The following is a 13,593-nucleotide window of genomic DNA, read 5'->3' on the forward strand; positions in this document are numbered from 1 at the left end:
GAAATCCATAATAGCGATGACTTTTGATTTTGAAGGTTTTGCACCTTCTGCGGCGATGTGATAACCGGGAAAGTCAATGGTTGACCATACAAACTGGCAGGGTTAATAATCAACCTGTGTTGGCTTAAGCAATTGAGAAGTGTGCGTAGGTGTGATACATGTTCAGATTTGGGTGCACTGTCAACAAACATGTCATCCAAGTAAACAAATGAAAATCAAAGTCTTTTAATACAGTTTGTCAGCCGTTGTCTGTGCTGCATTTTTCAGCCCAAACAGCATGCACAGAAACTCAAAAAGGCCAGATGGGATTATCACAGGTGTTTTGGGAATGTCTTCTGAGCACACAGGCACCTGATGATAGCCCCTAACTGAATCAACTTTAGAAAAATATTAACTTTACAGCTAAACGTGCAAAAAAGTCTTGGATGTGTGGGACCAGGTAATGATGTAGGGTAGTGACATCATTAAAGTGTCGGTGATCACCACGTGGGTGGCAACTACCTTCAGACTTAGGGATCATGTGAAGCGGCGAAGCCCAGAGGCTATTCGAGCGTTGTACAATGCCAAGCCTTTCCATGCTGGCAAACTCAGCCTTCGCGGTTGCAGGCTTTTTTGGGTCCAGTCAATGTGCCGAGACATGGAATGGCAGGCCAGTTGTGTGAATGTGGTGCTATACTCCATGTTTTGCAACTGTAGTGGAGAATGTGGGCTTGGTGAGGTTTGGGAATTTGCCCAGCAGCTGAGTGAACTCACATGCAATGGTGCTTGTGTTTGACAGAGTCATTGTGAGAACTTACAGTGTGAGCAGAGTAACCACCCAATGTCCTTGACGTCCACAAGCCAGCAGTTCATAAGGTCAACAGTCCTTGGGCTCAGGAAATCTGTGCTGAATAGAGGTCCAGCTACCTTAGTCAGGACGAAGTCCCATGTGCAATATCCCACTGAAGCAGACTGTTGTGTTTCCATAAGCCTGGATATTTCTGCCGTTGGCAGCCTCCAGCAAGGTTTTAATAGATGTCTTTGGCAGTAGAGCACTTGAGCACCTGTGTCACAGAAGAAACACCGTCTTGGAAAGGGTGTCCATGATGAACAGCAGATGACCTTGGCAGCTGGAAGTCACAGATGTGATGCTGAGGCTTTATAAGGCACTGGTGAGGCCTCTCCTTGAGTATTGTGAGCAGTTTTGGGCCCCGCATCTTAGAAAAGATGTGCTGGCACTGGAGAGGGTCCAGAGGAGGTTCATAAGGCTGATTCCAGGAATGAAAGGGTTATCATACGAGGAACATTTGATAGCTTTGGTTCTGTACTCGCTGGAATTCAGAAGGATGAGGGGGGATCTCATTGAAACCTTTTGAATATTGAAAGGCTCAGCCAGAGTAGATGTGGAAAGGATGTTTCTCATGGTGGGAGAGTCTAGGACAAGAGAGCACAGCCTCAGGGTGGAGGAGCGGCGCTTTTTCAAAAAACAGATGTAGAGAAATTTCTTTAGCCAAAGGGTGGTGAGTTTGTGGAATTTGTTGCCAAATGCAGCTGTGAAGGCCAGGTCGTTGGGTGTATTTAAGGGAGAGATTGATAGGTTCTTGATTGGACACATTATCAAAGGTTACGGGGAGAAGGTCAGGAACTGGGGTTGAGGAGGAGATAGAGAAAAAGGATCAGCCATGATTGAATGGCGGAGCAGACTTGATGGGCCAGATGGCCTAATTCTGCTCCTATGTCTTATGGTCTTATGGTATTCAGAGACCTCTGATGTCCTGATGTGCTGGCACTGTCGAAGCTGCAAGGCAATTGGCATTTCCTGGCCTCCGTACCAAAGCGAGCATGGTAAGAGCACAGTCCTGGTGTTGTCTGTTTCCCAGCCACAGGCGTGTGTGTGTTGGAGGCCCTGCTGACTGGGCTTATTAAGGCAAGGAATGGAGGAGGAATTATGCCCCTCTATCTGGCTGAGTGTAGACTATCAGCCATTTAGGGCACTGAGGAGTGTGGGAGAACAAAGAGATCTGGGAATACAGGTCCATAATTCAATGAAAATAGCATCACAGGTAGATAGGGTTGTATAGCGAGCTTTTGGCACATTGGCCTTCATAAATCAAGTTATTGAGTACAGGAGATGGGATGTTGTGTTGAAATTGTATAAGATGTTGAAGAGGCCTAATTTGGAGTATTGTGTGCAGTTTTGGTCACCTACCTACAGGACAGATGTAATAAGGTTGAAAGAGCACAGAGAAAATTTACAAGGACATTTCCGAAACTTAAGGACATTTCCGAAACTTGAGGACCTGAGTTATAAGGAAAGATTGAATAGGTTAGAACTTTATTCCTTGGAACGTAGAAGATTGAGGGGAGATTTGACAGAGGCATAAAGAATTACAAGAGGTATAGATATGGAAAATTGAAGCAGGCTTTTTCACTGAGGTTGGGTGGGACAACACACAGAAGTCATGGTTTAAGAGTGAAAGTTGAAGGTTTTAGAGGAACAAACATGGAACATAAAGTGCAGTAAATACTTCACTTCATTTGCATCTTCATGTCAGACCAGCTTCTTAAAGTGAACCTCAATTAAATGTCGGTGGATGAGAATTATGCATATATTTCAAGCTATTATCTTACCCTACAATAAAATGGGCTCTTTTTAAGCAGCCTCATGTGAGGCACCTTGTCAAACTGACTCTTCTTTGTCTATCCTGCCCATTATTTCCTCAAAGAATTTGGTACATGGAACTTAGAAAAATAGAGGGCTATGGGTAACCCTAGGTAATTTCTAAAGTAAGTACATGTTCGGCACAGCATTGTGGGCCGAAGGGCCTGGATTGTGCTGTAGGTTTTCTATATTTCTAAGTTTCTAATTCCAACAGAGTTATCAGGCAGGATTTCCCCTTAAGGGAACCATGCTGACTTTGACATATTTTATCATGTGCTTCCAAATACCCCAAAGACTTCATCCTTAATAGTAAACTTCAACATCCTCCCAACCACTGAAGTGAGGCTAACTGGCCTATAGTCTCCTTTATTCGCTTCCTTCTCTTCTTAAACAGTGAAGTGACATTTTCAGTTTTCCAGTCCTCTGGACCCATTCCAAACCTTGTGACTCTTGAAAGATGATCATTATTGCCTTAATCACCCTCTTAGTCCATCAGTCCACTGATACCCACATTCCAGTGAGAACAAACCCAGCCAACCCAATCTCTCCTTTCCATACAACAAACTGGTGAATCTCTTCTGCACTCTCTGTATCACGACCACATCGTACCTGTAATGTAATGACCAGAACTGTACACAATACTCCAAGTGCAGTCTAATGCTTTGTACAACTGCAACATGATGTTGCAATTCTTATACTCACTGCCTCAGCCTGTGAAGGGTTAATTGAAAATGACTTCTTAATTATCCTATCCACCAGCGTTGTCACTTTCAGGGTGCTATGGACTTGCCCTCCAGGGTGTCTCTGTACAACAGTGTTCCTAAGGCCCCTGCCATTTACTCTGCGTGTCCTACCGGAATTTGATTTCCAAAAGTGCATCACTTCCCACATATCTGGATTATATTCCATCTGCCACTGCTCCTTCCAATTTTCCAACTGATTCTTAGACAACACGTGTCCTTCTCAATAACTCCAATTTTTGGGTCACCTGTAAACTTGCTAATCAATCTACCTGTATTCTCATACAAGTCATTTATAAATATATATGACAAAAGCAGAGGTCCCACCACTGATCCCCGTGGCACATTAATAGTTTCAGAGGTCCCACCATTGTCTCTGTAAAACATCAATAGTTTCAGAGGTCCTACCACTGCCCCTGTGAAACATCACTATTTACAGAACTTCCTGCACCATAACTTGTGATGCAACACGAGATACAGAGGTGCCAACTCTGACCCCTGTGATACACCACTAGTTACATAGTACCAGTCAGAGATCCTACAGCTCTAGAACTTCTCCCCCAAGGAGCCGGTGTGGTGGTGTAATTGGATTAACTTGGCCTGAGGCCGATGGACATTCAATGATTGGAGAAGTGTGAGAAGGGGAAGGGGCAGAAGTGACGTGTGGGCCTTGAATTGCAGAGGAGGGGAGATGTGGGATGGATGGATGCAAACTTCTCATACAACACATGCATATTTGCAGGACAAAGAAGACAGAAACGTACCTGATATCAAAAGGCAGACCAAGGGCTAACTCCTCTGGTAAGTTAGCAATCCACCCAACAGAACTGCCGCTTATGATTGACTTAGATCAGCAGTTTCACTGACGTTAGAATTGTAATATTTGTTTGTCATATACAGTGGATGGTATGTGTGCCACATTTTGACTGATCAAATGCAAGAGGGAATTTTACAGTAAATGAGCGGACTCTGAAGAGCATTTATGTATGAGGAATCTTGGGGTGCAAGCCTAGTTTTCCTAGGGAAAGGGAGTCAACAACTAGAAGACCTCAGTTTAAGGAGAGAGGGGAAAGATTTCAAAGGGACCTGAGGAACAACTTCTTTATACAGTGTAAGAATACAGTGTAAGTAGTGGATACAGCCCAGTCCAACACAGGATAAGCCCTCCCCCCAAACTGAGCACATCTACATTGTTGCAGAAAAGCAGCATCCATCATCAAGGACCTCTACCATCCAGATCACATTCTCTTCTTGCTGCTGCCGTCAGGAAGTAGGTACAGCAGCCTCAGGACTCACACCACCAGGTTCAGGAACAGTTATTACCCCTCGACCATCAGGTTCTTGAACTAGAGGGGATAACTTCACTCACCCAACGCTAAACTGTTCCACAACCTATGAACTCACGTCAAGGACTCTCCATCTTATGTTCTTGATATTTATTGTTTATTTATTAATTATTATTATTTTTCTTTTTGTATTTGTACAGTTGTTGTCTTTTGCACACTGGTTGTTTGTCTGTCCTGTTGGGTGTATCTTTCATTGACTAAACTGTGTTTTTTGTATTTACTGTGAATGCCCAAAAGAAAATTAATCTCAGGGATGTATACCGTGACATATATGTACCTTGATAATAAATTTATTTTGAACTTTGCTCCTTGAAAGAAGGCACACAAGTATATAGGGCAGAAAGAAAGGTTTGCACATGTTTCATGATTTTCACAGTCAATAGTAAGAGTGTTTCCCTTTATTGGTAAGGGTGTTGAGTATAAAGATTGAACATATGAAACTTTGGTCAGGCCACATTTGGAGTATTGTGTGCAGTGCTGGCCACCCCATTACAGGAAGGATGTGGAGACTTTGGAGAAGATGCAGAAGAGGTTCACCAGGATGTTGCCTTGTTTAAAGACTATTAATTGTGAGGAGAGGTTCAACAAACCTGCATGGTTTTTCTGAGTGCTGGAGAGGAGTCCTGATAGGTGTCTATAACATATGTAACATAAGGCTAGATTGTCAGAATCTTTTCCCCAGAGTCATACAGCACAGAAACAGGCCCTTGACCCAAATTATCCAAACCAATCAAGAAGCCTAGATCCATTTGCCTGTATCAAATCCTTTCCTGTCCATGGACTTGTCCAAATGTCTTCCAAATGTTGTTATCATAACTGCCTCGCCATTTCCTCTGGCAGCTCATTCCAAATACACATCACCCTCTGTGTGAGGAAGTTGTCCTTCAGGTTCATTTTAAAACTCTCCCCTCTCACCTTAAACTGGTTCTTGATTCCCTTTCCCTGGGAAAAAGACTATGTGTAATCATCTATGCCTTCATGATTTTATACACCTCTTCAAGGTAACCCCACAGTCTTCTACAATCCATTGAATAAAGTTCTAGGCTGCCAAGTTTCTCCTCAATCATCATCCTATTAAGTCTTACTGCACACTCTCCAGCTGAATGACATCTTTGCTATAACAGGGTAACCAAAACTGTACACAATACTCCAGGAGCAGCCTCACCAACAGCTTGTAGATCTGCAACATAACAGTCCAGCTTCCATACTTAGTGCCATGACTGATGAAGTCCAACATGCTACACAGCTTCTTCACCACCTTCTCTATTGGTAACCCCACTTTCAGGGAACTCATAACTTCCTTCATTCTACAACATTCCTTGGACTCCTACTATTCACTGTGAAAGTCGTATTGACTGCCCAAAATGAAATATTTTCCACTTAGGGTCCTAGAGTCAGTGTGGTTCAGCACCGATAAAAGCCCTTCAGCCCAAACATTTCCATGCTGACTAAAATGTACTTCCCAGCACTTGGCCCATATCCTTCTAATCTCTTGTCATACTCCTGTCTTATGTGCCTTACATACCTGCCTTATTTAAGTATATACCTGTCTATGTACTTAATGAATCAAAAGAACAAACCTCAATCACTTCCCCTGGCAGCTGGTTTCCTGCTGTGTAAAAAGAAAGTTGTCCTCATGTTTTTAATAAACCTTTCACCTCTACCTTTAAAACTATGTCCTCTAGTTTCCACTCTACCCTGGAAGAAGACTGCTCATCCCATGCATGATCCTGGTGATTTTAAAACAATACCTCCATGAGATTACCCAAGTTTCCTATGCTCCAACGAGTTACGGCCCAACCTGTCCAACCTCTCCTCATATCTCAGTTCCTTAAGTCCAGATAACTTACTTATAAATTGTTTCTGTACTCTTTCCAATTTAATTATTCCTTTAACGTGGTGACCAAAACTGAAAAAAATACTCCGTGTGGTCTCACTAATGTTATGTACAATTGCAACATAACCTCCCAACTTCTATGTTCAATGCCTAACTGATGAAGGCCTGCATGCCAAAAGCCTTCCTCACTGCCCTGTCTAGTCCACCTTAAAGGAACTGTGCACCCGTACTACAAGGTCCCTCTGTTCTGCAACAGAACCCAATGCCCTTCTGTTCAATGTAAATGTCCTACCTTTGTCTTTCTTTCCAAAATGTAACACTTCACATTAAATTCTAAATTAAATTCTTTTTGCTGTTCCTCAGTCTTCCTACCCAGCCAATCAAGACCCTATTGTAATTCTTGATATTCCACGTCACTGCGTACACCACCCATATTACTGTCATTTGCAAACTTACTAATTGTTCCTTGACTATTCTCATCCAAATTGCTTGTATAAATAACAAACAACAATGGGCCCAGCTCCAATTCTTGGGGAATTCTACTAATCACCGGCCTACTCTCCAATAAAAGACTCATACCATCATCTCTGCTTTCTACCATCATCAATCGTGCATCCACTCTCAAGCAGCTTAACCTTCCAGACTACCCTTCAATGAGGGACTCTGCTAAAGTCATATCGATATCACCAATTCTCTTGTTTACTTCTTCAAAAAGTTAACAGGTTTATGAGACACAATTTCCCACACTCACAGCTGTGCTGACTATTAGACCTCATTCTGATCAAATGCTGGTCCTCAAAATTCCCTCCAGTAATCTACCTACCTACCACTCATCAGGTTGTAGTCGCCTGTTATGTCTATGTTGCCCTTCTTAAATAATGGCAAAACATTATAAAAATGGAACTATCCTCTAATATTCCAGAACTTCACCTGTGACTGAAGATGATGCAATTTCTTCTCTAGATTTTCACGAGGTACAAAGATGCACTTGATGGTCCCAGAGATTTAATGTGCTCTAAGGCTGCCAATTTCTTCTTTTTGGTGATTCAAAATGTTAAATACAAGAAAACATGGATCTAAGTTGAGAAGGGGAAAATTTAAAGGAGATTTTCAAAGCAACTTTTTTTACATAGAGCTGTAGAGTATAGAAATGGGCCCTTCAGCCCATCATGTCAATGTTGACTGCCATACTATCAATATTCATCCTACTTGCTTCCACTAATTCTACGTCCCTATGTGTTTGCTTTTTCCAAGTAGCTTTTCCAGATGCTGGGACTACAGGCAATTCTGCACGTGTGGTAAACCAATGTTATATACAACTGTAAACATGATATCCAAACTCTTGTACTCAATGCCTCAGCCATTGAAGACAAGCATGCCTTACACCTTATTCACCACCCTGTCTCAGTAATCTATCTACTTGTGGCCCCCAGGTCTTTCTGTACAACAACACCGTATGCCTATACTGGCTTAACTTCCCAAAATGCATGAAATTTTCACTTGACCGAGTTTAATCCATCTGCCATACTGTAGCCTACTTTCCAGTTGTAGAGTTATAGAGCTGTACAGGATAGAAATAGGCCCTTTGACTCAACTCATCCCTACTGACCAAGTTGGCTACCTGAGATAGTCCCATTTGCCTATGTTTGCTCTCTATATATTCTAATCATCTCATTTCCATGTACCAGCCTAGATTACTGTGACAACATCTAACCTCCCTCTCATCCTCATCACTCCTCATTGCCACCTCCTCAGAAACCTCAACCAAATTCGTGAGACATGATTTCTCACACACAAAGCCATGCTGACTATTCCTAATCAATCTTTGACTCTCTCTCAAAACCCCTCCTGATAACTTCGTTATCACTGACGTAAGACTCACCAGTCTGCAGTTCTTTTCTATATTCTTGCTGTCCTGTTTAAATAAAGGAATGACATTCTAGACTTCCGGTACCTCAACCATGGCTAATGAAGGTACAAAAAAAATTGTCTTCCAAGGTCCTATGCTCTATATTTCCAATAACATCCTGGAATACATTTGGGCAGGCTCCATTTCCTGTGGATCCATACCTAGGTCACCTCACAAATCATGAAGAGAAGCTAGTCTCTCTCTAGCTACCCTTTTACTCTTCACATGATGATGCAATCTTTTAAGATTCTTATCTTATCTGCCGGGGATCACCCTTGACTACTTTCCCTCCTAATTTCTTTCTTAAGTGTTCTCTGTACCTTGAGGAGTTTATTTGATACAAACCTGAGGTCTCCTTTTACCTAACCAGCCTTGCTCTTCATTCTAAACAGGAATGTGCTATCCCTGAACTCTCATCTCACTTCTGAAAGCCTCCCACTTGCCAAGCATCCCTTTACAATTTCCCTAAAGAGCCTTTCCTAGTCAACCTATGCAAGTTCCTGTCTGATGCCATTAACATTAGCTTTGCCCCAATTTAGGACTGCCACTTGTGTCATGGTCCGGTACGTGAAGTCCGCATTGCAGTTCACGGTCCGGTTCATCCGAGTTTTTCCTGTTTTCCCCGGTTCTGTTGGGCTCCTTAATCGATTCTAGTTTCGGTCTGGCTACATAAATAGCTTCGGGATCCAGCTTCTTTTGCTGGACTGTTCCCTTCCCCTTCCCATCTGAATCCCCGACAATTACCTCGGCAGTTTCCCTCGGCAAGTATCCTCGGCAGTCATCCCGGCCCTGCGTCCTAGGAGGGTCCCGGCCCTGCGCTTCAAGATGGAGTCCTGGCTCCGTACCCAAGGGCCTAACCAAGCCGAGTCCAAGGGTCGAGCCTAGCCTAGTTCAAGAGCCAAGTCCTGGCCTGGAGTTCCTCGTCCTCGCCCAGCCCAAGAGTACCTCAGCTAGCCTGGTGTTGGAAATTCGTTGTCCTGTGCTGGAGTTCCCTCGTCCTGTGTTGGAGTTCCTTCGTCCAGTCCAGGAGTCCCTCGTCTAATCCAAGCCACGTCCAAGTACCTTGTCTAGTCCAATCCAAGTCCTAGAATCTCGTCCTGTTCAAGTCAAGGCTTCGTGTTCTCGTCCTGTCCATGTGCCTCATCCTGTGCAGGAGTTCCGCATCCAGTCCTGTAGCCACGTCTTGTCCTCCCCTAGATCTGGGGTCTGAGCCCGAGTCAAGACCCAGGTTCCGGGTCCCTGTTCAGTCTCTGGCTCGGAGTCCTAGCCCAGGCTCCTGGTTCCAAGTTCCATGTCCTGGTCCTGCTTTCCTAGTCTTAGTACTAGCCCAGGCCTGGAGTCCTTGTCTCGTCCAGGGCCTGTGTCCATGTCCAGTGTCATTTCTTCCTGACTCCCCTTGCTTTCTTGATAAACCTTGACCTGTTCCTAGTACTTAAGTGTCTGTGTCTTGCATTTGGGTCCGCTCTCAACGCCCCCTTATGACAACTTAAGGATCAATTCTATCCTTTCCATAACTTGAAACTTATGAAATTATGGTCACTGTCCCCGAGGTGCTCCATGACTGTCACGTCAGCAACTTTCCCCAAGTCATTTCCTACGAGGAGGTCAGTTGTAGCTCCTTCTCTACAAAGGACAGTGACAACTGCTCTGAACACACTTAACAAATTCTGCCCTGTCTAATCTGTTATCAATCAATATTAGCGAAGTTTATATCACCTACAGTTACAACCCTAATATATCCTAACACCCTGAAATCTGGACATATATATACTCCTATAATTCCCACTATTGGGGTCCAATAGTAGAATCCCATTAAAATGATTGCCCTTTTATTATTTTTAATTTCTACCTGTTTGACTTTACTGATGTTCCCACTGGGGATGTCATCTCTCAGTACTGCTGTGATGTTCACTAGTGAAACTACCCCTCCAGTCTTACCTCCACCTCTACCATGCCTGCAGCATCTGCGCCCTGGAACACTGATCTGCCAGTCCAGACATCCCAGAACCATATTTCTGTATCAGCTGTAATTTCTTAGTCCCGTGCTCGAATTGATGCCTTAAGTTCACCTGCTTTACCTGTCAGGCATCTCACATTAACCATATAACCATTACAGCACGGAAACAGGCCATCTCGGCCCTTCTAGTCCGTGCCGAACTCTCACCTAGTCCCACCGACCTGCACTCAGCCCATAACCCTCCATTCCTTTCCTGTCCATATATCTATCCAATTTAACTTTAAACAACAACATCGAACCTGCCTCAGATTAAAATAGATTTTATTTTATTTTATCTTAATAAGATGCAATGTAGTTGATCAGACTTCCCCAGTCACTGTCATAGTCATAGTCATAGTCATACTTTATCGATCCCAGGGGGAATTGGTTTTCATTACAGTTGCACCATAAATAATTAAATAGTAATAAAATCATAAATAGTTAAATAGTAATATGTAAATTATGCCAGGAAATAAGTCCAGGATCAGCCTATTGGCTCAGTGTGCCTGACCGTCCAAGGGAGGAGTTGTAAAGTTTGATGGCCACAGGCAGGAATGACTTCCTATGACGCTCTGTGCTGCATCTCGGTGGAATGAGTCTCTGGCTGAATGTACTCCTGTGCCCACCCAGTACATTATGTAGTGGATGGGAGACATTGTCCAAGATGGCATGCAACTTGGACAGCATCCTCTTTTCAGACACTACCGTCAGAGAGTCCAGTTCCATCCCCACAACATCACTGGCCTTACGAATAAGTTTGTTGATTCTGTTGGTGTCTGCTACCCTCAGCCTGCTGCTCCAGCACACAATAGCAAACATGATAGCACTGGCCACCACAGACTCGTAGAACATCCTCAGCATCATCCGACAAATGTTAAAGGACCTCATTCTCCTCAGGAAATAGAGATGGCTCTGACCCTTCTTGTAGACAGCCTCAGTGTTCTTTGACCAGTCCAGTTTATTGTCAATTCGTTTCCCCAGGTATTTGTAATCCTCCACCATGTCCACACTGACCCCCTAGATGGAAACAGGGGTCACCAGTACCTTAGCTCTCCTCAGGTCTACCACCAGCTCCTTAGTCTTTTTCACATTAAGCTGCAGATAATTCTGCTCACACCACGTGACAAAGTTTCCTACCGTAGCCCTGTACTCAGCCTCATCTCCCTTGCTGATGCATCCAACTATGGCAGAGTCATCAGAAAACTTCTGAAGATGACAAGACTCTGTGTAGTAGTTGAAGTCCAAGGTGTAAATGGTGAAGAGAAAGGGAGACAAGACAGTCCCCTGTGGAGCCCCAGTGCTGCTGATCACTCTGTCCTGACCCTTCCTCTCCTGCGTAATATTCCTGGTCTCTTTCCCTTTTATATTTGTCTCGGCTTTCTGACTTGCCACACTACTATTTTGGATACCACACCCTGCTGTCCTAGTTCAAATCCTCCTGAGTAGCACTAGCAAATCTTCCTGTCAGGATATTGGTTCTCCTACAGGTTGCCTCTGTCCCAGAAGAAAATGCAATGGTCCAGGTATATTTTGAGGCAGAACAACTTTTGAAGAGAAGTAAGCTTGATAATGGCTGCATTTGGAACATAAGTATCAAACTTCAGCCTCATCCCCTCACACTAACCAGGCACCCAACTTTGGAAGGACGAGTCTGCCAGTCTGACCCTAATTCCCTCTTCAGTCTTTAAGGCACAGCTTGCTATCATCCTTTTTGTTCAGCTGAGTTTCACCTTTATCTATCTCCCTCCTTGAACTTTTGACTTAAGGTCTAATGATCATTCAGACTGAGCTGTTGGTGAATATTAAGTCATGGAGCCAATGTTATACTGCTTATATTGTGCACTCATTCCATTTGCCTGCATTAGGACCCTTCTCTGCACCTTGAAGTGCTTCTTTAAACAGAGTAATTGTATCTGATACCTCTGGTACCACATTTCTGATATCAACTACTCTCTAAGCGAAAAAAAAGTCACCCTGAGATCCCCTTTAAATCTCCACCTCATCTTAAAACTATGCCCTTATGTTTTTGATACCCCTACCATGGGAAAAAGATCCAATCAATGACTCCAACAATTTTATATGATCAGGTAAAACTGCACCCCGCCCACCCACCCCAGATTTCTAGGTTCCAATGTCAATAAACTCAGCCTATACAATCTCTCCTTATATCAACCGTCCTCCAATCCAGTTAACATCTTAGTGAACCTTCTCCCATAAAGCTCCAGCTATCTCCCTCCTTCCTTTCGTGCTGTTTTAGGACAGATCTGATAGCCCTGGTTAACAGATTGATGTGTGCTTCAAGGCAGAGGTACAGTCGACGTTTCGGGCCGAGACCCTTCGTCAGGACTAAGTGAAGGAAGAGCTAGTAAGAGATTTGAAAGTGGGAGGGGGAGGGGGAGATCCAAAATGATAGGAGAAGACAGGAGGGGGAGGGATGGAGCCAAGACTTGTTCAGGTGATTGGCAAAGGGGATATGAGAGAATCATGGGACAGGAGGTCCGGGGAGAAAGACAAGTGGGGGGGGGGAACCAGAGGATGGGCAAGGGGTATAGTCAGAGGGACAGAGGGTCAGATGCTGCCTGATCTGCTGAGTTCCTCCAGCAATTTTGTGTGTATTTCTTTGTCTTTCATGTTCTTCTCCTTGGTGAAGTATTCATTTAGGACTAAGCCCACATCCTCAGGCTCCACACCAATTACCTTTTTAGTCTTGGAGGGGACCCAGATGTTCTCCAAGTAGAATCATGGAGTCATAGAACATGGAAAAAGGCCCTTTGGCCCAACTGGTCCATGCTGATCGAGATTCCCATCTGAGCTCATGTCATTTGTCCATATTCCTCTGAAGCAGGGATTCCCAACTGGGGGTCTATGGACCTCCTGGTTAATAGTGGTGGTCCATGGCATTAAGAAGTTTGGGAGACCCTGCTCTAAAGCTTTCCTATCCACGTATCTGTTCAAGTACCTTATGGCTTGTCATGCGAAGAGCGTTTGTTGCCTCTGGGTCTGTATTCACTGGAATTCAGAAGAATGTGTCACCAGGTTCGGATATGGCCCAAGTGCGGAGTGAGAGACACTGAAGCAGGACAATAGTTCACAAAACTTTAACGCAAACAGTGTTAAAGGGAAA

At 43.9% G+C, this 13,593-nt stretch overlaps 1 protein-coding gene across 2 annotated transcripts in view; it reads left to right on the forward strand.

Moving 5' to 3' along the window:
* ncf1 (neutrophil cytosolic factor 1) overlaps window positions 1-13,593 on the forward strand; it is a 107,871-nt gene that overhangs the window by 65,586 nt on the left and 28,692 nt on the right. For both annotated transcript variants that reach the window (XM_063031248.1, XM_063031249.1), the window contains exon 5: window positions 4,124-4,182. In XM_063031248.1, the coding sequence (XP_062887318.1) occupies window positions 4,124-4,182 (59 nt within the window). The remainder of the gene's footprint in view (window positions 1-4,123; window positions 4,183-13,593) is intronic.

This window comes from Mobula hypostoma, chromosome 23 (assembly GCF_963921235.1).
Source record: "Mobula hypostoma chromosome 23, sMobHyp1.1, whole genome shotgun sequence".
NCBI classification, from domain to species: Eukaryota; Metazoa; Chordata; class Chondrichthyes; order Myliobatiformes; family Myliobatidae; genus Mobula; species Mobula hypostoma.